At 47.3% G+C, this 25,702-nt stretch overlaps 1 protein-coding gene across 5 annotated transcripts; it reads left to right on the top strand.

The window, feature by feature from the left end:
* Positions 1–67: 67 nt before the first annotated feature.
* lacc1 (laccase (multicopper oxidoreductase) domain containing 1) lies at positions 68–25,263 on the top strand. 5 transcript variants are annotated; one of them, XR_010018370.1, is made up of 8 exons: positions 68–202; positions 3,921–4,540; positions 10,867–11,045; positions 12,219–12,384; positions 16,783–17,008; positions 18,119–18,308; positions 24,178–24,267; positions 24,969–25,263. XR_010018370.1 is itself a non-coding variant. In XM_063051171.1 (7 exons), the coding sequence occupies exons 2-6, from the start codon at positions 3,976–3,978 to the stop codon at positions 18,297–18,299; spliced, it is 1,317 nt and encodes a 438-aa protein (XP_062907241.1). In that variant the 5' UTR covers positions 68–202; positions 3,921–3,975; the 3' UTR covers positions 18,300–18,308; positions 24,178–25,263. The 5 variants fall into 5 exon arrangements, 3 of the variants coding, with proteins under 3 accessions (XP_062907241.1, XP_062907243.1, XP_062907242.1); XR_010018369.1 differs by having other exon boundaries at positions 24,178–24,392; XM_063051171.1 differs by having other exon boundaries at positions 24,178–25,263.
* The last annotated feature ends 439 nt before the right edge of the window (positions 25,264–25,702 follow it).

Raw genomic sequence — 25,702 nt, 5'->3', positions numbered from 1 at the left:
CCGCAGAAGTCCATCCCACGATGGGAGGAGCCGCGCCCTAAACCCTGTCCCCACCGGCTGATGGGAGGGGCTTTGGTCCGGAAGCTGCTTGGTGTGTACGCCGCTAAGACTGTATGTATACGAGCATCGGGTCCCAGACTCCGACTCTTACCGCCCTCTGAACCCGCAAGACCGGGAGCCGGGACTCTGTAGAATCGAGCTGGTGAGTGGGGGCGCTGGGGACAGCAGGAGACTCTGGCTCAGTGCGCGGAATGCGGGGGGGGGGGTGGGGGGACAGTTGGCTCTTGTCTCCCTGGGGCGCCCACCTCACCTTTACTCAATGTTACTGCGTGAAGCGTGTAACGAAGAGGGACACATTCTGGGCGCTGAATACCTAATGCTCCGACCTTCCTGCCCCGAATCAACGTCATTGCCAAATTTAGGAAAATCTGCCCAAAGTGGAAGAAAGTTAAAACTGGAGATGTCCTGGGACTGCAGAAGTGCTAGAGATGGCGTTTGGCTCCCTTTAGTTTGGTTGAGACACTACTGGAGGAAACTTGTTTTTTAATCTGCCCCAGTGCTTAAGGAAGTCTTTCTTGTAGCCTAGCAAACCAGCTATGAGTGGTTTGAAAAAGGCTCTGCCTTCATGGTCTAGTTCCACTTGCTTATTTTATCCATTCTCTAGAACTTGGATTTAAGTTGGCTTCAGATCTACTAGTTGGGAACTGTCCCGAGGATATAGGTACAGCTTGTACAATATGTAGGAGGAAGCTTCAGTTCATGCTATAATGGATCCCAAGAGTAGGAATTTGTGGAATGCCTATAAGATCCCTTCTTAGAGCAGCTTGTGGTTGAGCCACTACAGAAAAGGCAATTCTGGATTAGGTGTTGTGTAATGAACCAGATTTGATTTGGGAGCTTAAGGAAAAGTAGCCCTTAGTGATCATAATATAGCAGAATTCACCCTGCAGTTTGAGAAGGTGAAGCTAAAATCAAATATATCAGTATTAGAGTGGAGTAAAGGGAATTACAGAGGCATGAGAGAGGAGCTGGCCAAAATTGATTGGAAGGGAACACTAGCAGGGATGACAGCAGAAGAGTGATGGCTAGAGTTTCTTGGAGTAATGTGAAAGGAGCACAATAGATAATCAACATCATTGCCAAACATAGGGGAAATCTTGCCTGACTAATCTGTTGGAATTCATTTAGGAAATAACAGACAGGATAGACAATGGAGAGTTGGTAGATGTTGTTTACATGGATTTTCAGAAGGCCTTTAGCAAGGTGCTTCACATGAGGGTGCTGAACAAAAACACAGCCTGTGGTATTATTGAAAATGTACTAGCATGGATAGACTGACTGGCAGGAGGCAAAGACTGAGAATAAAGGGGGCCTTTTTTGATTGGCTGCCAGTGATGGATGGTGTTCCACGGGAGTTGTTGTTGGAACTGCTTTTTACATTATATGTCAATGATTTAGATGACATAATTGATGTCTTCATATCTAAATTTCCACACGATACAAATAGGTGGAGGGGCAGGTAGTGTTGAGGAAGCAGGGAGTCTGCAGAAGGACTTCGACAGTTTAGGAAAATGGGCAAAGAAGTGGCAGATGGAATATAGTGTAGGGAAGTGTATGGTCATGCACTTTGGTAGAAGGAATAACGATGTAGTCTGTTTTCCAGTGAGTCAGAACTCAGTTGCATAAAGAGACTTGGGAGTTGTCCTGCAGGATCCCCCAAAGGTTAACTTGCTACTTGAGGTAGTGATAAGGAAGGCAAATACAATGTTAGCATTCATTTTCAAAAGAATAAAATACAAAATCTATTATGTAATACTGAGTCTTTGAGGCACTGGTCAAACCACACGTGGATTTTTGAGAGGAGTTCTGGGTCCCTTGTCTAAGAAAGAATGTGCTGGCATTGGAGAGGGTATAGAGGAGGGTCATGAGAATGATCCCAGGAATGAAAGGGTTAACGTATGAGGCTCTTGGCCTTTACTCGTTGGAGTTTAGAAGAACAAGGGTGCGTCTCATTGAAGCCCTTTTGAATGTTGGAAGGCCTAGGTAGAGTGGATGTGGAGAGGATGTTTGCTGAGGCCCATTAGAAGGACGTCCCATTAGAACAGAGATGAAGAGGAACTTCCCTAGTCAGGGAGGGTTGTGAGTTTGTGGAATTCATTACCACAGACAGCTGTTGAGGCCAAGTGATTGGGTGTATTTAAAGCGGAAGTTGATCTGTTCCTGATTAGTAAGGGTGTCAAAGGTTATGGGGAGAAGGTAGTACAATGGAGCTGAGAGGGAAATTGGATCAGCCATGATGAAATGGAGCAAACGCGATGGGCCAAATGGCCTAATTCTGCTCCTATGCCCTACAGTCTTATAATGTTTTAAACACAAAAAGAGCTTCCTGATTTAATGGTTAAAGAATGGTTTACTCTGGCATTCCTCCATTGAGGGATTTGGATCTGATTGAAGTCAATGTCATAGGTAGGCTGGTGCAAAGCAGAAACATTTCCCTCTTAAGGAACATCTTTTTCGGGGAACATCTTTTCGTTTATCTTTCTTTTATCAGGCCACTAACGCCCGTCTTGGACTGGGAAAGGATGTAGGAAACAGGAGTGGGAGGATGTTGTTTAGAGCTGTGGCCCTGCTCCACCATTCAGATCAATCGTACTCCGTTCCCATATTTCTCCATATTGCTCAATCCCTTTCGCATTGGGGTCGATTGGTTTATTCACAGTGCAGAGCCACACCACTGCCAATTCACCAGTTCAACCCTTGCCTACTGATGGGACAACTTACAACGACCAATTAGCCTACCAGCTGGTACATCTTTAGGCTGTGGGCGGAAACCAGAGCCCCCAGAGGAAACCCACACACTTCACGGTGAGCACGTACAAACTCCTTGCAAATGATGTTGGAATTGAACTCTGACGCCCCAAGCTGGGATACCATTCCGCTAAACACTATATTAACGTAGATGAGGCTTAGATTTCAGGTAAATGAGGGATGAGATTTGAATGAAGAGAGGATGCAAGCTAGTGTATAAATCTCTAAAAGCTAGTAGGCAGGTCCAACCAGTAGTCATGGGGCAAATGGCATATTGGCCTTTATTGCAAAGGAGTTAGAGTTCACAAGTCAGGAAGTTTTGTTACAGTTGTACAAGGTGTTTGTGAGGCCATGCCTGGAATACAGTCACTGTTTTTGGTTTCCTTACCTAAGAAAGGATATGGAGGCAGTCCAAAGGAGATTCATCAGGCCAGTTCCTGGGATAAGAGAGTTGCACTACCAAGAGAGGCTAAGCAGCCTGTAGTTTTGGAGTTCTGAAGAATGAGCAGTTGACCTTTCAGGCCAAGCCCTTCATCAGGATTGGAAAGAAAGGAGGCAGAAGCCAGAATAAGGTGGTGGGTGCAGGAGAAAGAGTACAAGCTGGTAGATGATGGGTGAAACCAGGTGAAGGGGGAAGGTGGGTGAGAAGGGGAATAAAGTGAGAAGCTGGGATAGGTTGAAAAGGATTGGAGAGGAAAATGGACAGTTGGGAGAGGGGGGCATCAGAGGGAGTCCTGATGAAGGGTCGACTGTTTATTTCCCTCCATAGGTACTACCTGACTCCACCATTTTGTGTGTGTTATTTTGGTTCTACGTACAGCTTGATTACAAACCTGCCTCTGGGACTTGGGCTGGTGTGGACTTCCTGCCCTAACTGGGCATTGTTCCACTGGAGGAAAAGTTCACCATCTCGCCCCTCATCAGCATTGCATTCTTTTAGCGGTGATTTAATCTGCTGCTCTCTGTTGCTTGAAATTGGAAACAGTTTTCCTGAAAGAATAGAGTAACCCCATTTATAGTATGCCGCGGTTTCACTGGGCCTGCATATTAATTGTGATTCATTCAGCAAACGGTGGAATTTAAGATTGTGTTCTTCCTCCCCTCTTGCCTAGGCTCCTGGCCTTTTGAAGAAGTGGCTTATAACACCTGTTGTGGCACTTGGCCAGGATGGTAGATGTGGTGCTGGTTGACTTCTCTGACGTTCCCTATGATTGCCTTCGCAAGTGGTTCTATCAAGCAGTGGGAGTAATGAGCGAGCACGGTCTGTCGTCACGGACACAGGTGTTCTTGGTATCCAGCCAGAAGGATCCAAATATTGCAGACACTGACATCAAGGACTGCTTGTGCCAATTCACAAGGGAGGTGGCTGTGCCAAAGAGAAGCCTAGAGGTCTTGGTAGAAAGCAGCTTCGCTGCCATCCTGTACTCTATCAAGCGGAAGATTGATCAAGAGAGTCTTGGTATCATTAAGGCCGTCGTGTCTGCTGAGAGGAAAAGCACACTGGAACTTTATATTGAGCAGCTTTTTACCATGGTTTACAAATTTTCATTTGAGACGTTTGTGATGGACGGCAAAGGAGAGGTAAAATTGCCGTTGCCTGCTCCTTCCATTGGGGAGCACACTCTCGCCTGTCAGCAAGCTAATGCCATCAGGAGGGACATCGGGAAGTTCATGGCACAGCTGGAAGGAACCATGGGGCCACTTGTGGTTCTCAAGTCTCTGCTGATATCAGGTATGCTTTATAATAAAAACAAGGTGTTGGAACGGAATTGCTGAGACATGTTTCAGTGCCAGGTGATGGTGTGTTCTTGTCATGTGGTAGATTTCCTGGACCATTGGATGCTTTTGCCACTCATACACCAATGCGCATTTAATTCACTTCTTCCAAATGTTACAAACTGATATGACACATTTTCCAGTGAACCCAGTAAATTTAGAGAGAGTGGGGAAACAAGGCCTCTGTGAGTGTGTAGGGAGTGTGGGAACTGGAAGCCCACTTAGTAAACCAGTTACTAAAACAGTAAGATTTCCAAATCGGTAGAAAGCTACTCTCATTTGGATAAGCAGGGCAGTACTGTGAGGATCATGTTTTTTGATTTCTCAAGTGTCTTCAATACCATACAGCCCTCATTGCAGGGGGAGAAGCTCCATTCAATACAGATTGGCACATCCATTGTATCCTGGATAATGGACTACCTGACTGGCAGACCACAGTTTGTGCAGCTTCAGAGCTGTGTGTCAGACATGGCTATAAGCAGCACTGGGGACTGTATCGGCTCCCTTCCTGTTTACCCTGTATACCTCAGACTTTAGACACAACACTGAGTCATGTCATCTGCAGAAATTCCCTGGTGACTCAGCAATAATTGGGTGTATAAAGGGAGGACGGGAGGATGAACACAGGGCCCTGGTGGAGGACTTTGTCAAATGGTGCAAGCTGAATCATCTGCAGCTCAACATCAGTAAGACAAAGGAGATGGTTATGGACTTTAGGAAGGCCAAGCCTGCTCTGCTCCTTGTTACTATTGTTGGTGAGGGCGTGAATGTAGTGAAGACCTACAAGTACCTGGGGGTGCACCTGGATGACAGACTTGAGTGAAGTACCAACACAGAGGTTGTGTACAAGAAGGGCCAGAGTTGCCTCTACTTCCTGAGGAGACTGAGGTCCTTTGGAGTATGCAGGCCTCTCCTTCACATGTTCTACCACTCTGTTGTCGCCAGTACAATCTTCTATGCGGTGGTGTGCTGGGGCATCTGTATCAGTTACATATAGTGGAGTTGAGATCCTGACAACACGAAGTGATGCTGAGGGGAGCCTTCCGTTCTGAGATTGGTTTCGCATGTACTGTGACACCCACAGGTCTGGCATTGCAGGAAATAGATTTTCCATGTTGTTACACATGGATGTGGTAGAACCAGTGGCTATTGCACTGGTGATGAATGGCGTACAAAATTAGGCTTGTCTGTGAACCCAGTCAGATACCCTTTAAAACTGATGGCTATCTGACAACCTGGAGCCTTTATTTAGGTGATGCTAGATGGTTGATTGCCATTGATCTAGTCACAGATGGGGGGTATTGGGATATACCTGCGGGCTAGTCTGAGAGGGCAAACTGTGGGCAAGGGGGTACGTGACTTCCCTCATCAGCCCTGGGAGTCTGACAGGTTTATAAACTGATGCTCCAGCATTTGACAAGCTGGTGAGATGTCTGGGGCTGCTTGTCTTCAGGGCACGGAGTCTTTGTCAACCCACGAGAGAGGATCCCAGCAGGCACATCAGCCATTCTCCAAAAACCTTTGGGAAGGTGGGAGTGAGATGCTGTGGTGTTTCAGGCACAGAGTGCTGATGAGGAGCAAGGTCCAGGTTGTAGACCTAGTGAGGGGCTGGTGATATATTCCCAAGTCAGAATAGAGGGAAGCTGTAGATGCTGGTGTTTCCGAAGCCCTGCGGTTGTTGTCGGTTGTTATGGGTTTGGGAGGCGCTGTTGGAGTATTCTGCGCAAGTATTTTGTAGCTGGTTCACTGAGCACTGGTGCTAGAGGGGATGAGTGGATAGGGTGTCGGTCACATGGGCTGGATGACCTTGAGCTTCTTGAGTGTTATTGGAGCTGTACTCATCCAGGCAAGTTCCATTGCACTCCCGATTCGTGCCTTGTCGATGAAGTTGCAAGCCAGAATCAACAAGTAAGAGTATTATTACGGCGGGCTGTGCTAGCCAGACTGTTTCCATTGCAAATCAGTAAGTGCTGGCAGAATTATTCTTATTACTCCCCATTATGCCACTGGCATTTAGGGCAGCAACCAAGCTCTCTATCTCTGGCAGTGTTCAGGGCTTCCTTCATCATGTCAGTAGCTTCCTCTCAATTTTCACTACTGTCAGTGGTGCACGTCCTGGGTGGAGTTTCAGGAATACCATCGCACTCAGATATAGAAAGATTCTTCATTGCTGTTTCAGTATCAGTTTTATTTTACTAGTCAAGATTGTTAGCTCTGAGCTGAACCCCCAAACAGAGTGGTGGACCACTCTGAGTCTGACCTCTACCCTTTGACCTGTTTGTCATGGGTGACCCTACCAAGAGCCAAAGCACAAAGCCCTGACTCCAGCCAACATAGCTCTCTGGGTCATTGAGCACGCAAGCCTCCAAACCACGGCAAGGTTGTGGTCCTCTTGAAGGAAGTGCAGGTAGAATGCAGCTTATAAATATTAGAGTGACAGTGGGAAGCAAGATCGATTTATCTCAATTCCCCTTCTGAGCTTTATACATATGAAGTATTGAAACAAATGCTTTTAGATGTTATTTATTGAATTGTGATTAATTTTGTCTTCTAAAGTAATAGTGGTGAGTAAATTACAAACCTTGGTTCATATTTCATTTGTCTTGAACAATGATCAAGGCTCAGTACTGTTAAAGCAGCCCCATGTTCCCAGACTGGTAAAGAAGCAAACTTTCCTAATTGCAGAAGTGAGCAGAGACCTCATGGTGATGCATGACAATGAAATAAGAAGTGGGGGCCCCAGTCCGTTTAGCTCATTACTCTGTTCCAGTTAATCTACAGGTCCTGGCCGGATCAAGGCCTTAACTGCACTTTCCTGCCTGCTCCCTTAGCTCATCCATACTCCAAGAACTCATCTCCGCTTCGCCTCCCACAATTCCAGAACATTACTGGCCTTAGAAAAGAAATTCCTCATCATTCCCAGCTTATCCTGAGACCCCACCTCCTTTTTCTAGATTCCTGGCCTGGGGAATTATCCTCTGAGTGCCCACCCTCTCAATAAATTCCCGCAGCGCCTGCCAAATCCAACTCCCATGCACAAGAAAACTAAAAACCCATCAGGATTTAATGTTTTTCAATGAGCGGTTTGATTATTATTTGCATGTAATCAATAATTTACATTATTCATGCAGCACGTGATTGGGTAGTGTCAGTTCGGCTGAGATTTCTGGGTCTACTTCAGTTTTCAAGTATAAATTAGAGTTTGGATAGCCCATTCAGTCCCTTGAACCTGCTCCATCATTCAAGGAAGTCACTGCTGATCTGATTGTGACCTCAGCACCTCGTTTAATGTTCTCTGGTAATTTTTCATCTCCTCACTTTAAATTATTCAAGGACTTTTTATGCTCAACTCTTTAGGGAAGGGAGTTCCAAAGACTAATGATCTGAGAGAGGAGGTTTCACGTCAAGTGTCTTAAGTTGGCAGCCCTTTATTTTTAAACAGTGACCCTTGTTCTGGTCTTCCCAGGAAATGAAGCATCCTCTCTATAGCCACGCTGTCAGCACCCCTCAAGATGTTGGGTGTTTCGATGAAGTTGCCTCTCGATCTTGAAACGTCCTGCAGAAAAACAGCATTGGTTTAGGAAGGTGCTTCACCACCAGCTTCTCAACAGCATTTAGACGTGGGCAATAGAGCCTGGCCTTGAAGCCCAGATCCTGAAAAGTGATCAAATAAATGAGCAAATGTGGAGATCATCCTGGCTGCTTGTGACATTTTCCCATGCCACCACAAGCAATGAGTGTCTCTTATTTCATCTCTCCTATTCTCATCAGTCAGACACCCCAGCATTGCTTCCAGTTGAAGCGGTAATTCATCTGTTCTTAAGACCATAATATATAAAAGAAGAAATTGGCCATTCGGCCCATCTGATCTGCTCCACAATTCAATCATGGCTGATTTATTTTCTTTTCTCGAGCCCATTTGCCCACTTTCTCCCCATAAAACTTTACCCCCACCCAATCAAGAACCGCTCAATCCCTGTTAAATATGCTGAATGACTTGAGCTCCACAGCCCTCTATGGCAATGAATTCCACAGATCGACCTCCATCTGGGACATCTCTTTATTCTGATGCTGTACCCTCTGATCCTAGACTCTCCTACTAATGGAAGCATTCCTTCCACTCTATTCAGGCCTTTTAGTATCTGAAGGTTTCAGTGAAATATCTCCTCATCTTTCTGACTCCATCGAGTACAGGGCCAGAGCCATCAAATATTCTTCATACCTTCACTCTTTCATTCCTTGGATTGTTCTTGTGACCCTTTTCAGGGCCAGCACATCTTTCTGTTGATCTGGTGACCAAAATAATGGCATTTTTTCCCAATTTACTATACTGAACTCAATTTCACAATGTGATCTCTTCTACTTTGGAGCAGAAAACACAGATTGGGTGACAGTTTTCCAGAACACCTACATTCAATCTGTGAGGGTGATCTTTTCAGTTGCCTGTTCCTTTAATTCTCCATCCCAATCCCACTCTAATCTGTGCCTTTGGTCTTCTGTAGGGAGCATTGAGAAACAGCACTGCGCGGTTACTTGGACAACCGTGGTCAACACCAGGTCACAGATATTCCCTTTGTTCTCTCCACTGCTCTCCTTTCTTGTCCTTCCCCCATTCCAGTTCTGAAGAAGGGTGATAGACTGCTTCTCCCTCCACATGCACTCCCTGACCTGCTGCGTGCTTACAGAACTTCCAGTTGTATTTTTTTACATCCTGTGTTCTCTTGTTTTACCAACCTTGTTGAACAGGCAAACTTAACATAATTTCCTTCATCCAGGTCACATGCATAAACCATGATAAGGTGAGGCCCTGGAACTAATCCCTGTGACATTCATTGCATTTTGCCAATGAGCTAAAGCTCTATGTTTGTCCCTGTTGGCCAGCCAATCATTTCTCCATGCCATTGTTTCTTCCTACACCACAAGCATTTATCTTCCACAGTCATATTTTGACAAGGCACCATATCTTTCACTTAATTTTACTAAAGAGGTATGAATAGGGGCTGGTCACTTTCAAAGTGTTCTTCTAAATTCCACAGATACAAAACATCACCTGATCGATCTCTCCAGAAAGTTCAGTTCATTGTCAGATATCCGTAGGAAGACAATCTCAGGGTTGTATACTGCATACATAATTTGATAATAAATGTACTTTGATCCTTTGAGATGCTTGTGTGCACAAGTGAAATGAAAACCTTGCAGCAGCATCAGATGAGCAGCATTCTCTGGAAAAAAATCTTAAATAATATTTTTTACAAGAGTATTGTTGAGTCTATCATTGGGTCGAAAGATGAAGCCGTCATTTCAGGAAACAGGAATTTTCTTTGCACTCCCCACCTGGGGTGTGCAGACCCCTCGGTTAATGGTAGGGGTCCGTGGCATAAAAATGGTTGGGAACCCCTGGTCTACAGAACAGTAGGTACAGAAGGTCCTTTAGGTACAGAAAACACAATTACACAATATTGTAGATGTGACCTCATGATTGCAGTCAGATTTTCTTTAGTCCTTCACTCAAACCCTCTTGCAGTGAAGGCTAACATACTGTTTGCCCTCCTGATTGCTTGTTATACTTGCAGCTTATGTTCAGTTGCAGAGATGATAGCAGAGTTAGTATAGACTGTACGTGCCATCCGTCAGGAGCCATAGAGGGCTGAGGCTCTGCTTCTGTGCTCTGCGACTATAAATACTAGGCATTTCAGAATCCAGCTTCACCCTAACGTTTTTCACTTGAGAGTAATGATATGGTTCAGGTATGTATTACAAGCCATCCCTGGGTTACAAATGGGTTCCATTTTCACAACTGTCCTTGAGCCACAAAGTACATAAGATCACTTGAAACAGTAACCCTACCTCCACACTACTGTAATGAATGGTATTGATGACTGCCTGTTAATAGCATTTATTTAGTGTCTTCCTTTGCCTGGTTGCAATGTACAGAATCAGTATAACCCACTTTCAAAGGCTGGTTTCATTGGGCTTGAGTTAACAGAGGATATTACATTTGTTTCGTAGAATATCAGTACACAAGTATCAGTGGAAGTGATAGCTTGTCAATTTCCAAAGCAGCTCTCTGAAGTGGCTTCCTGCCGTGAAATTGGCAGGCTGTAATCTTAAGAGGCAACAGTCTCTCTTTACTGTGGAGAGGTTACCTGTCAACAGGTTTTCTTTCCTAAGACTGGCTCTCATTTCAGTTTGTATGAGCTTAATTGTGTGTGCAGAGTGTTTATAAGAGGGGTGTTTGTAACCTGGCATTATGTTTCCAAAAGTATTTTTTTAATTAAACAGATTTATTTCTACATGGCTTCACCACCCGAAATGGTGGCATATCTTACTTACCGGGCATGAGCTCCTTAAACCTCTTCAGCAGCTTGAAGCGAAGGGACCCAGTGGCTGTGGTAAATGAAAATATCCAGCGCTTGGCCCAGAACGCAGGCTTTAATGCACAGACCTTCTACCTCGCCAAGGTAAGATATTTACCTTTACCTTCCTGGGCTGCTAATCAATGTGCTCTCTTAGTACTCGTGTAAACAAGGGTGGAAAACTAGTGTTAACAGATGAGCATTTCGACTAGTTTTCCTCTTTATAGAGTCAGACATCAGTGAAACAGCCCTTCAGTTCATCGTCTACCATTTACACTCATCCCCACATGCCCAACAACTCCCCCCAGATTTTTCCACTCAGTAGGGGCCATTTACAGCAGCCTATTAACCGCACGTCTTCGGCTTGAGGGGCGAAATTGGAGAGCCCGGGTGGAGTGCCACACAGTCACAGTCACGCAGACAGCAGTGAAGGTTGAGATTTAACCTGGCTCACAGGAGATATGAGGCAGCTATCCAGGACACTCGGTCACTGAGTACATCCAGTGTGGTGATGGATCAACTTTTGTTCCCTTGGGGAAATCGGGGGACTGTGCGAGGAAGTAGACAAGATTGAGGATCACCATTGAAGAGCGGATCAGTTGTGAGGAATAAAATACCCCCCGCCCCCATTTCTATTTTGTGTGTCTTCAGTCCCCACCAGAACTCGCTGCCCGGAAGGATAGTGAAGACAGAAACCCTTGCTGCATTTTAAACACAGTTACAACAGACTGGAAATAGGGAAGTGGAAACAACCCATCAGCATGTTCGGCATGGGCCGAGAGGCCTCACCGATAAAAGCTAGAACAAGGATAATGCGCTTCTTGCTGGAAGTTGAGCAGCATCGTACCTCTGGAACATCCGAACACTTGATGAAAATGTTACCAGACACGTTGTGTGTGCATTATGGCGTGTAAGAAGTTAGGGCCAGTGACTGAAACCTTATTCAAAGCGATTGGTGTCTTCAAGATGAGGGTGCAGGTGGCCCAAGGCAAGACCAACAAGTCAGCTCTGGGACCCTTTATTGCACCTACTTTAGTCCCAATAAATCAAATATAACAGGTCCCATGAGGTAAAAAAAAATCTAGTAGGTTGATTAAAGTGAAGGCAGATCAATTTTATCAAAGCAATAACAAAGCCCAAGTAAGCCAGACGCAGCTCTGTATTGATATGTCCTGCAATGTGTTAGAGTTCCTATTATCAGCAGTGCATTGCATACGTGTTTGGGAAATGGTGAGTTGTTTTCTGTGGTTACGTTTGTCTGTGAATGCTCCGGTGCAGGTGAGCCATGGCAACACCATCTGGACCATTGGGAAGAGTGAACCCCAGAGCTACGATGGAATTGTGACCAACCGGAAAGGCATCACCATAGCAGCGCCAGGAGCAGACTGCATCCCTCTCCTGTTTGCAGATCCCGTCCAACAAGTGTGCGGAGCTGCGCACGCAGGTAATGTTAGACCTGTTTCCCATTTATTTCCGGATGGATCACTCGTCCCTCAACCCTGCTCTACTATTAACATGGATATGATTGTAACCCGACTGGTTTGCACCCCGCACCCAACCCAGTGACTCCTTTCTCCACCAGAATTTCTCAAGGCGTATGACTGATAGGATTATAACCTCAGCCTTTCTCCCCTCTGCCCCGACTAGAAACGTGATGGGGAGTCTGTGACACGGTGCTGTGACAACAACCTTGTCGTGGCCCAACCATGTAGAGGCCATGATCAGAAAAGCTCAGCAGAACCTCTGCTGCCTCAGGAGGCTAAATAAATTTGATGTGGTGCCTTTGACTCACAAAAATTTCTCTAGCTGTTCCACAAAAAACATCCTGTCGAGATGCATCACAGTTTGGTATGGCAACTACTCTGCTCAAATCAACACAGGAACTGTAGAGAGTGGTGACGTAGCCAGCACATCAGGAAGGCTAAGCTCCTCCCCATGGACTCTTATCTACACGTTTCACTGCTTTGGTAACGCAGCTGATATAAACAACGACCCCACCCACCACCCTTCCACCCTTCCCCCCCCCTCACACTGGGCCACTTGGTTCAAGGACAGCTTCTATCTCATTGTTATAAGTCTATCAAACACTCCCCTAGTATGATAAGATGGACTGATGATCTCTCAATCTACCTCGTTGTAACCTTGCACTATTGTGTACAGACACTGCACTGATTCTAAAACTCTCACTTTATTCTATTTGTTATTTTTCCTTGCTCAGTTGAATTATGATCTGTATGGACAGCATGGAACGAAAAGTTTTTCACTGTACTTTAGTATGTGTGACAATCATAAACCAGTGTAAAATGTCCCAAGATCCTTCCAACACCCTTTCAGAGAGTTCCAAAGAGCCTCGTTCTCAAGACAAAAAAACTGCTTCAACTTTGTAAAAGAGCAAGCCCTTGTTCTTAGTCAGGAACCTCTAGATCTAGATTCTCGCACAAGAGGAAACATCCTCTCTACATCCATCCTTTGAAAACCCCTGAGGATCCCTTCTCTTCTAATGACTGTCGATAGAAGCTTAGCCTGTCTGACTTTTCCCCATTCCAGGTATTCTGATAAACTGGGAACTGCTTTAAATGCAGTAACATCCTTCCTTGGATAAGGAGATCAACACTGGACGCAGTACTCCAGACATGGTCTTGCAGCAGCTCTACAGCTGTAGTGAATGATAACTTTTGTTAGGTTTTCTAATTGCTGTATCTAATTTGATCCAGACATCTGATCCCTCTATATTTTAGAGCTCTGCATTTTTTCATTTTTTATCTTTCCTGTTAAAATGGATGATTTAAATTCCCCCCCAAGTGATGCTCCATTCTTGCTCTACCTTCGTCGGTTCTAGCAGCAGGTGCTGGCTGCACAGCTCAAGGTTTGCACAGTGCCATTCCCCCCACCCCACCTTTCTAATGGCCCTCCCTGAGGATTCACCAAGTTGGATTATTGAGAGTCACTGAGCAGTTGTTATACTTAATGGAAAGTAAGCCCAATTGTTGCATTATTGCTTTCTTGGAGGGAGGAGAGCGGAAGTGGTGGTCCCTGTTAAAATAGTTTCACCTGATAGTTTGTTGAAAAAGCTGATAAAGTGTGTGGCACAGGAGAGGGCATTTGGCCGATTGTGTACATGCCAGCGGGTTACTCCCACTTCCTGGTTCAAAGTCAAGTAAGTTGAATTTATTGTCATGCATGCAAGCGTAAGTATGCACAGGTGCGATAGAATTCGTACCTGCAGCAGCATCATATCATCATCTTGGCAGCATTTTCAAGAAAAACATAAATTAAACAAAAATTGTAAACAACTTTTGCAAGAAGGAACATGGGCATAACAAAGCTATTTTGGTGATTTAAGTCATGAAGACATACAGGCTGTAAATAGGCGTTTTGAGCCACCTGTCCATACTAATTGTGGTGCCCAGCAAGCCAGTTCCATTTGCCTGTGATTGGCCAATATTCCCTCAAACCCTTCCTAACCGCATCCCCGTGCAGTGCCTTTTAAATGTTGTTAAGGAACCTGGCTGGACCACTGGCAGCTAATTCCATTTACGCCAACAGGCTTAATAAACTGATTAGAAAGGCTGGCTGTGTTATAGGAGTCAAACTGGACACACTGGAGGCTGTGGTAGAACAAAGCACCGGACAGAAAACCCTGGCAAATCTGGAAAATGTTTCTCACTCTCTGTATACCACCTTGGCTAAACAGAGGAGCACTTTTTGTAATAGACTAAGACAACTGCGCAGCTCCAAAGAGCATTATGTGAGGTCATTCTTACCCTCAGCCGTTAGCCTTTATAATGAATCAACCTACAGCTGGGGAAGTGATGACCCCTCCTGTTAGACTGAAGTAACTTATTTTTTATTCCTTCTTACTTGTCTTCTAATATTTGTATATCTGTGCACTTGTAATGCTACCATGGCACTGTAATTTCCTTTGGGATTAATAACGTAACCAACCAACCAACTTCCCTCCCTCCCTCAAACTATAGATTTTCCCTGGGGAAAATACAATGTACTTTCACCCTATCTATGCCCGTCATGATTCTAAACATCTCCATGAAGTTATCTTGGGTGGTCGGAGATGCATCTCTTCCAAAGGAGGTGTGAGGCACTCTGCTAGCCTGCAGGTCACCCTGAGGCTAGGTGTGGCACCTGCGTAGCCCCCCCCCCACCCCCCTGATCAGGACCATGGTGGATGGTCGTACAAGCAGCTGGTGCATACCACAGGTCCTGGTGATGTGACCACTGACACCAGGTGGACAACCTCTGAAAAGTGCTGATAATGGCTGGCATCACCCATCTTGTAAAGACACTGCCCTGAAGAAGATGATGGCAAACCACTTCTGTAGAAAAACTTGCCAAGAACAATCATAGTCACAGACACAGCACATGAAGATAATAAAGATATCCCTCAGTCTACTTTTCAAGAAATAAAGCCCTAACCTGCCCAGCCTCCCTCTGTAAGTCAGGCTCATGAATCCTGGCAACATCCTCCTAAATCTTCTCTATACTCTCCCCTGTTTAATAATATCTTTCCTGTAACATGGTGACCTAAACTAAACAGGATACTGCAGGTGCTGTCTCAGCAGCGTCTGTACAAATGCTGCAGATCGTCCCCGCTCTTCGACTCAGTGGAGTAGATGATTGTTTGGAATGTGCGGAGCATTTCTGCCTTCAGACAGCAGACTGAGTTCAGTGGAATGAGTCAGCAAAGCAGTGTGCAATGCACCGACTAGTGCCTTCCCAGTTGGGAATGAGTGTCCAGGGAGGTTTATGCATCAGGATGCCATTGCGTCTCTACCATCCTCCCCCCACCTTTAGTTTGTACCTCACTGGAGCATGCAGCCAACTTCTTGGCATTCCTCTGTCTGACACTGATGAACATAATGAAACCCCAAACTCTGTTGAACTGATTCTAGGAATAAAACTTCCCGAAATCTGTAGGATGACTCCTGTTCTTCGGGGTTTATTTTTCAAAGCAGGTTTGCAGGAGGGTACAAAACTTGCATAGAAACAAGACCTCTGGCCCAACTGGTCCATGTTGACCAAGATTCCCACCTGAGCTGATCCCATTTGGTCTGTGTCCCTGTACCCTTTCTCATCATCCACCTGTCCGAGTGCCCTGTAAATGGATCTGCCTCAGCCAGTCCCTATGGCAGCTCGTCCCACATGTTGACTATCCTCTTGGTGAAAGAGTTGATCACGGGCTCCAGTTCAATCTCTCCTCTCACTAAATCTGAGTCTTCGAATTTTAGATTCCCCAAATGCGGGAAAAAGACTACTTACAGTACATTCACCCTGTCTCTGTCCCTCATGATTTTATTCATCTCTCTAAAACGGGTTCCTACTCTGGGGTCCATGGCATTAAAAAGGTTGGGAACCCGTGCTCCAAGGTCACTTCTCATTCCCCTTCAGTACAATGAGAAAAGTCCCAACTTGCCCTCTCTCTCCCCATACAACTCAAATCCTGGGTCTCAAGTGCTGGCAGAAACCTTGCACATCCCGTCTGCGCTCTTTCCAGCTCAATGTCATCTTTCCTGGAGCAAGGTGACCAAAGCTGAACATAATCTTTCCAATATTCCAAAAGGGTTCTGTTCTCCCTCCACCATGGCCATCCCTCCTTCCCCCATCGGACAGGGGAAGACAGGGCTTCGTTCCCGGTTCTTTGCTCCTCCAGTCACTCCTTCCACTATCGCCTGGTCCCTCCTCGGCCACTCTCCCCACCCCTCTCAGCAACACCAACCCTACCCTCCACTCACCCAACTCCAAGTATCACACTCCCTCCCCCTGCCCCACCTAATGAGATTCTACATTACTGATCTCCACTGTGTTCACTGTCTCTCCCCCACCCCAGGATGGAAGGGCACGCTGGCGAGGATTGCCACGGCGATGGTCGACACGATGGTAGCTGAGTTTGGGAGCAGTGTGAAGGACGTGTCGGTGGTAATGGGCCCCTCCGTGGGGCCGTGCTGCTTCACGCTTCATCAGGAGGCCGCCCAAGATTTTGCAGCCATCGACCCTCGGTGTGTGGAGGAGCCCGGTGCATCCCGGCCACACGTTGACCTCAGGCGAGCCACCAGGTGAGTGTAGAGCATTCAGTGTTGTTCAGGTGCAGTCGTGTCAGTGCAACACATCTGACATGTTCCAGACAGAATCCTACAACACAGAAACAGGTGCTTTGACCCATCAAGTGTGTGCTGGCCTTCAACTGCCAATTTGTAAAAATACTTCTTCTTTTCATCAGTTCTGTCCCCAGGTTCCACCTCTCACTTAAACACACAAGGGGCAATTTACCCAACAACCCACATGTCTTGGGGAAACTGGAGCAACTGGAGAGACCAGCAGGGTCACAGGAGTGTGTGAACCCCACGCTGACCACGCCGGGGATCGGGGTCACGGGGAGACTGTGTGAACCCCACGCTGACCACGCCGGGGATCGGGGTCACGGGGAGATGGTGCAAACCTCACCCTGACCGCGCCGGGGATCAGGGTCGCGGGGAGATGGTGGGAGCCCCACGCCGACTGGGCCGGAGATTGGGGTCGCGGGGAGACGGCGGGAACCCCACGCCGACCGGGCCGGGGATCGGGGTCGTGGGGAGATGGCGGGAGCCCCACGCCGAGCGGGCCGGGGATTGGGGTCGCGGGGAGACGGCGGGAGCCCCACGCTGACCGCTCTGGGGTCGCGGGGAGACTGTGTGAACCCCACGCTGACCGCGCCGGGGATCGGGGTCACGGGGAGACGATGCAAACCTCACCCTGACCGCGCCAGGGATCGGGGTCACGGGGAGACAGTGCAAACCTCACCCTGACCGCACCAGGGATCGGGGTCACGGGGAGACGGTGCAAACCTCACCCTGACCGTGCCGGGGATAGGGGTCGCGGGGAGACGGCAGGAGCCCCACGCCGACGGCGCCGGTGATGGGGGTCGCGGGGAGACGGCGGGAGCCCCACGCCGACCGGGCCGGGGATCGGGGTCGCAGGGAGATGGCGGGAGCCCCACGCCGACCGGGCCGGGGATCGGGGTCGCGGGGAGACGGCGGGAGCCCCAGGCTGACCGGGCCGGGGATCTTAGTTGAACTGGGATCTCTTGTGGTCTGAGTCAGTGGCTGTATTTACTACACCTCGCTGCCACCCCATTACAGATTTATCGTTGATACGTAAAGTACAATGCTTCCCTTCTCCGTCTCAAGGGTCTTGCTGGAACGTGCAGGGATTCTGCCAGAAAACATTGGTGACGACTCAGCGGGCAGCAGGGACAGGAAGACAACACTTTGTACTGTCTGCCATCCTGACTTGTTGTTCTCATACATTCGAGATGGAAACAACTTTGGAACTCAGATTGGTTTTATCTCTGTCAGAGGCCATCTGTAATGCATACAGGTAAGTGGTTTCATTTGTTTCATATGCACGGAGGATGAAACGTGTATCACTGCAGTGTCGGATAGGCTTCTTGGCCCTCGGTGTCCGTGCTAACCATGGTGCACTTTGAGCAGTTATTTGCACATTGTCCACGTCCCTCCATTCCCTGTCTGTCTATGTTTCTGTCTAAATACCTCTCGGGCATTGCTATCATATCTGCAGAGCTATCTGTGCACCTCATAATTTTACAAACTTCATTCAGTTGATCTCTCAGTCTCCAGCAATCTGGAGAAGCAAGTCCAATCTATCCTCTCCTTGTAGCAAATTCTCTCTATTCTCCCCAATATTCTGGGGAACCGTTTATGCACCCTCTTGTCCTTTCTTTAACACAGTAAACAAAAATGCATACAATACTCCAGGTGTGGCCTAACTAAAGCTTTATACAACTGCAATATGACTTGCCAACTTTTATACTCAACACTGACCAGTGAAGGAAACGACGCCTTGCGTCATCTTTACATCCTATCTCTTTGTGTGGCCACGATCAGGGAGCAATGGATGTGAAGCCCAAGACTCCTCTGTGCATCATTTCTACAAAGGAACCTACCATTTGGAACTTTGCTCTTCCAAAAAACCTTTCAACTTTCCAAGTAAACCTTCAAAAGCGCAACCCTGTCGTACGTTCTCAGATTAAACTTGCCTGTATTTCTACGTGGTCTATATCTTGCTGAGTCATTCTCAACCTCCTTCGGTACACGTGACCCCATCAGTTTTGTATCATCTGCAGACTTGCTAATCAGCCCAGCTGTATTTTCATCCAAGTCATTTCTAATTATCACAACTGTGACGAGAATACACATAAAATTAAGATGTTTGCTGGCCTGGGTTAGCATCAGTGGCATCAGCAGTTGGTCTGCCACCTGCCCTCAGGGGAAGGAGAGATGAGGAACAATGGAGCAGCGTCTGGAGATGTGTAATGAAGGGACGTGGGAGAGAGAGAGCTGTCTGGAGCGGCTCCCCCTTTGAACCCTGAACTGTTTGAAGTGATGGACAGGCGATACCCCAGCAGGTGGATAAAAAGGGACAGGTTCGCTAAGACAGGGATACACGCCACCCGAGGTAACGAGACCCTGGAAGCGGTGCGCCTCTCACGAGTGGGTGAGAAGTACCAGACAACGACCAGGGTGGAAAGGTACGATCAGCGGGAACCCGGTGTGTGTCCGCCCTTGCCTGGGTGCCGGGTTCACTGCAGAGGATCGACCGCATCTGGAGGAGGGGTCACAGTCGGTGACCTCAGGTGACATCACCAAGGACCCACCCAAAAAGTTGCTTGTGAGCCATATCGCCGGTCTGTGAGTGAAGCAGTGTTCTGAATGATCAGTTGTTCCTGTTCTATCTCTCTCTTCCCCCACGTTGTCCATCGCCATGGCAACGATTACTGCGAACTGAACTGGACTGAACTTTGAGTCATTTTGAAATTTGGTCATTTACCCCTAGACAACGATAGAGCTTGATTGATGATGTTATCTTAATTCTGTGCGCATGTGTGTTTATCATCGCTGAACTGTTGCATTTATTATCCTTTCGATTACTGTGTTGCTTGTTTCTTTAATAAAACTTTCTTAGTTCTAGTACTCCAGACTCCAACTGAGTGATCCATTTCTGCTGGTTTGGCAACCCAGTTACGGGGTACGTAACATAAGTGGGGTTCTCGTCCGCGATTTTGAACGCTAAATTTGGGACGGAGTAAATTGATTGGGTTAAAATTCCCGAAAGAAAGAAAAGACAAACAGCAGAAATGGAGGCTGAGGAATTTATAAAGGAGCCGACCTTGGAGGCATTAGAGGATGCCAGGAAATCGGAATTGTTAGCTGTGGCCAAACGGTTGAATCTTGCTAAGGTGAAGTCGACAATGAGGAGAGAGGAGATACACAGAGCTATTGTAGAGCACTATGTATCTAAAGGTGTGTTTCCCCAAAGTGAGCTGGGGGTGGTATCTATTGAAAAACCTGCTGAAGACGCAGTATAGGTACAGCTTGAAAAACTGAGACTCGAGCACGAGTTCCGGGTACGGCAGTTAGAACACGAAGAGAAGCAGTTAGAAAGGTGGGAGAAAGAGAAAGAGAGAGAAAGATAGTTGGAGAGAGAAGAGAAGGAGAGGGACAGACAGTTAGAGAGAGAGGAGAAAGAGAGGCAATGGGAGCAAGAAGAGAGAGGGAAACAGAGGGAAAGGGAATTTGAGCTGGAGAAGTTAAAGATAAGGGCCGAGCAGGGGCTCGTGCCGAACCAAGGTGGAGGGTTCCGGGCGACCCAGGAGGTTAGGCTGGTTCCCCCATTTGACGATACCGAGGTGGATCGGTACTTTCTCCACTTCGAAAAAGTGGCTATAAGTCAGGAATGGCCGAGGGATAAGTGGGCTGTGTTACTTCAGAGTGTACTGAAAGGGAAAGCCCAACAAGCTTACTCCGCTTTATCCGCGGAAGATGCCCAAAAGTATGAGGTGGTGAAGGAGGCCATCCTCAGGATTTATGAGTTGGTCCCGGAGGCATACCGGCAGAGGTTCCGGAATGCGAGGAAGCGGTGGGACCGCACGTATTTGGAGTTTGCCCGTGAGATGCAGACATATTGTGAGCGTTGGTGTGCCTCAAAGGGGGTAGAGGGGGATTATGACAGACTGCTACAACTGATCCTGATTGAGCAGTTTAAAGGTTGTGTCCCTGAGGGTATGAGACCCTACCTCGATGAGAAAGAGGCAGCCACGTTAGCCGCAACTGCTAAGTTAGCGGATGAGTGTGCGTTGACGCATAAAATGAAGTTTGCCCCGAGTAAAGGCTACCAGAAGGGTAGTCAGGACGGCGGGGAGAGTCCGCCGGAAAAGTCAGAAAGTAAGCCGGGGACTAGTGAAAAGGATAAGGTAGACCGGGAGCAGTCTGGTAGGAAGTCTCCTGGGGTCGTCTGTTATAATTGTGGGAAAGTCGGACACTTTGCGTCCAGGTGCTTTGCCCCAAGGAAGGAGACGGGGAAAGGAAAAGCGGAAATTTTGAATGGCTGTATCGAGCTGCTAAGCGAACCGCTAGGGAAGGACAGGTCTGAAAAAGTCCAGGAAGGGTGCGAGAGGTTTATCTCGGCCGGACTGGTGTCAGTGAAGGAGAGGTTAAAACCAGTTCCAGTGCGGATCTGGAGAGACACGGGAGCGTGTCAGTCACTAATACTGAAGAGTGTATTAGAGTTTAGCTCAGAGACCCAGACTGGGGAGGTAGAGGTCAAAGGTGTTGGGGAAGGGACAGAGTCAGTCCCTTTGCACCAGATACACTTACAGAGCAACCTGGTCTCTGGACTAGTCACGATCAGGGTGAGGTCCGAATTACCGATGAAAGACGTGGAAGTCTTGCTCGGTAATGACATCGCCGGAGGAATCGTGTTCCCAGTCGTGAGATTGACGGGTCAGCCTGCCGGCATTGAGGCCCCGCCCATGGACTCGCGGGTTCATCGCGGGCCCGCGATGGTGAATTTGGCTGAAACGTTTCTGCCAACCTTGTACGAGAAGGGGGTAGAAAATGGAAAGAAAGAGGGTAGTGAGACAAGTGGTAGTGAGGGAGCTGGGACGGACGTAGCAGTAGCCGGGAAAGAATTTGTGCAGACGCAGGAGCGAGACGAAGGGCTGATGGTTTTTGCAGAGACAGCTCTCTCTGACACAGCTTTAACAAAGGAACTAGTAGGCTATTGTGCGGATGAGGAAGTGCTAAGGAAGAAAGGGAAATCAAGGACAGTACCCGCAGATGAGGAATGGGGGGTGGTGAAAAAGAGTTATGGGGATGGGGTTTTTGACATGGCCCACGAGATACCCCCCGGTGGACATTTTGCGGTGCTGGAGGAAACAGTTGGTGGAATCGTGAAAGAGATTTACCGGCTGCCCAGGAAAAAAAATGTTATTGATCATGACCGACGCGAACTGAGACGGTCACCGGCTTTTGATATGCTAACAAACCTAGTCGGTGTTAGCGTGGAAATCAATGAGGCTAGGGGCCCCCTGATAAGAGAAAAAGACCATTTTGAAAAGATTAGGATGGGATCGGTCAGATGGGAGAAGGCTATTGTTTTGGCCAGGTCTACTAATAAGGTCTCTCCCTTAATCCCCGAACAAAGCGAATCTTTAGCAGAAGTAATTAAACGACTCGCGCCCGTGGGTGTGATTGTCCCGAGGAAATGCAAAGAACTGGGACGTTGGGTGATGTCGTTTACAATAGGGCGGCCTAGTAAACAACACCCATATTTTTTGAGCAATTCAGTGACTAAAGGGCTGATGAACACAGAGGTGTGTATTGGCAATTTAATACGGCTGTCTGAAGCCAGTTTGATAGTGAACCTTGAAAAAAATGAATTTGGCCACACGAATGTCACTTACCTGGGAATTGTGGTGACACAGGGGCAGCTGGCAGCGATGCAAGCTACAGTGCAGGCTATCGCTGACCTCCCAACCCCGACAGACAAGAGGGCCCTCAGAAGGCTCTTGGAGATGGTGGGGTACTGCAGGAAGTTTTGCAATAACTCTGCGGTCAATACCCGTCCCCCTCCTACTAAGCCCTTGCGAGAGAAAACTGAGCCGGAATGGGACGACCCTTGTTATTGTGGTCCGGGACAAAACCAAATGAGAGGTTACATTGGTCGCAATTCATCAGTGTTTTTGGCCACTATGAAGTTTGCTGAGTTGGAGCCTGGTCTAAGGGATTATTAATAACACGTGTAAAAGGAACAGAAAATGTGATGACTGTCTGTCAAGGTGTTGACAGCTTCAAACTCGCTGTGTTAGCCAAATAGCTGATAAAGATGTATATTTGTGTATGTATCAAATAATGTATTCATGTTTGTAATTTTTACCTCCCTGTAAAAATCCTTAAAAGGGGGGAAGTGTGACGAGAATACACATAAAATTAAGATGTTTGCTGGCCTGGGCTAGCATCAGTGGCATCAGCAGTTGGTCTGCCACCTGCCCTCAGGGGAAGGAGAGATGAGGAACAATGGAGCAGCGTCTGGAGATGTGTAATGAAGGGACGTGGGAGAGAGAGAGCTGTCTGGAGCGGCTCCCCCTTTGAACCCTGAACTGTTTGAAGTGATGGACAGGCGATACCCCAGCAGGGGGATAAAAAGGGACAGGTTCGCTAAGACAGGGACACACGCCACCCGAGGTAACGAGACCCTGGAAGCGGTGCGCCTCTCACGAGTGGGTGAGAAGTATCAGACAATGACCAGGGTGGAAAGGTACGATCAGCGGGAACCCGGTGTGTGTCCGCCCTTGCCTGGGTGCCGGGTTCACTGCAGAGGATCGACCGCATCTGGAGGAGGGGTCACAGTCGGTGACCTCAGGTGACATCACCAAGGACCCGCCCAAAAGTTGCTTGTGAGCAATCTCGCCGGTCTGTGAGTGAAACAGTGTTCTGAATGATCAGTTGTTCCTGTTCTATCTCTCTCTTCCCCCACGTTGTCCATCGCCATGGCAACGATTACTGCGAACTGAACTGGACTGAACTTTGAGTCATTTTGAAATTTGGTCATTTACCCCTAGACAATGATAGAGCTTGATTGATGATGTTATCTTAATTCTGTGCACATGTGTGTTTATCATCGCTGAACTGTTGCATTTATTATCCTTTCGATTACTGTGTTGCTTGTTTCTTTAATAAAACTTTCTTAGTTCTAGTACTCCAGACTCCAACTGAGTGATCCATTTCTGCTGGTTTGGCAACCCAGTTACGGGGTACGTAACACAACAAACAGAGGTCCCAGCACAGATCTAGATATGAGTAGATCCTGTACCTAAAGCTCTCAATAATTTCCCCACCACTCACTGGCATATAACTTCCTGATTTGTTCCTATTTCCCTTAAATCTAGGAACAACATTGGCTACTGCGGGACTTCCCGTGTGGCTGAAGAGGGTGCGGAGATCTCAGTTCTGAATGATGTCTCGAGCAAGGTCTGAAGGTATTGCCCTGGAGAAGGTGGTGATGAGCTCCCATCTGGAAGGTGCTCCCACCCTGGTGTTGGGAAGGAGTTCCAGGATTTAGGCTCGGTGACAATGAACAAACGGCAATTTATTGTTTGTCCAAGTGAGTTGATGGTGTTCCCCTGCACCTACTGCCCTTGCCTTTGGTGGTAAAGGTCGTGGGTTTGGGAGATGCTATTGGCAGAACCTGGGGGAGTAAGTGTAGTGCATTTTGCAGGTAGCTTGCTCTGAAACTCCTGTGTGCTATAGATGGAGGGAATAAATGGGTAGAGTATGGGGTGTCAATTAAGTGGGCTGCTTTGCCTGTATGAGTGTTGTTGGAACTGCGTCCATTCAGGCTGGTGTAGAGTTCCATCACACTCCTGACCTGTCCACGTAGAGTCCCATCACACTCCTGACCTGTCCACGTAGAGTCCCATCACACTCCTGACTTCTGTCCTTGTAGAGTCCCATCACACTCCTGACTTCTGTCCACGTAGATGGCTTTGAGTGGTAGGGGCGAGTCACTCACTGCAGGATGCTTGACCTCTGACCTGCACTTATTGCTATGTTAAACGTAATTGGTCCAGTTGAGTTCCTAGACATTTGATGTCCAGGGCCTTGATGGTAATTGCAAGGATGGTTTGACACTCATGTTGATTGTCATGGCCAAAAGTGACAGTGAAGATTTGTTTTTCAGAATCTAATCTGCCAAGTTGACAACTGTGTCGCGCTACTACAGACGAATGTATTCAGCCAACACATCGTACCTAGTCTTTCATCGTCCTTCCCCAGGAACTGCCTTCAGCTGTTGTAAATGGACTTTAAAAATCGTGTTTATAAAACATATTCAGGATGTTTGCACAGGTGTTAATATTATAGAAGATCTTTTTTTTACAGTTTGAGTATTTTTGGTTAGTGACCATTGCTGTAACACATACCTGATCATCCTTCCCCATTAAAATGAGCGCATTCACTCGTACCATCTTGTGTCTCATTTCCACCCTTTTCCGTGAGAGATTGCTCGAGACCCAGCTAAAATAGGAGCTCACATCCTGGTGATGCACTCTGCCATCGCTACCTACAGGCTTATTGAGATTCCACTGGGTGGTGGCTCAGCCGATCAGAATAACGTTGCCATGGGCGACACCATAAGGTGGATTTTTGATTGTATTATAGGTGAGTATTGTATGTACTAATGGTTACAGGCTTCAATCAAGGAAGTTTAGTCTAACAGCAAAGAACGAATTGGAATTGTTTTGTTATTGTCACATGCACAGTACTGTGCAGTACAGTACGTGTAGCTAGGGTGCCTAAGACTTTTTCACAGTGCTGTATTAGTCAATGTGGAGGGGAGAGCCAGTTTGTAAATCTGGTGGAGCAAAGGATGTTGGGGATGGCAAGGGTGGAGTGCCACAGGAGGGGTGTGGGGCA

Source organism: Mobula hypostoma, chromosome 6 (genome assembly GCF_963921235.1).
Source record: "Mobula hypostoma chromosome 6, sMobHyp1.1, whole genome shotgun sequence".
Classification (NCBI taxonomy): Eukaryota; Metazoa; Chordata; class Chondrichthyes; order Myliobatiformes; family Myliobatidae; genus Mobula; species Mobula hypostoma.
This window is presented reverse-complemented; position numbering and strand designations above follow the sequence as displayed.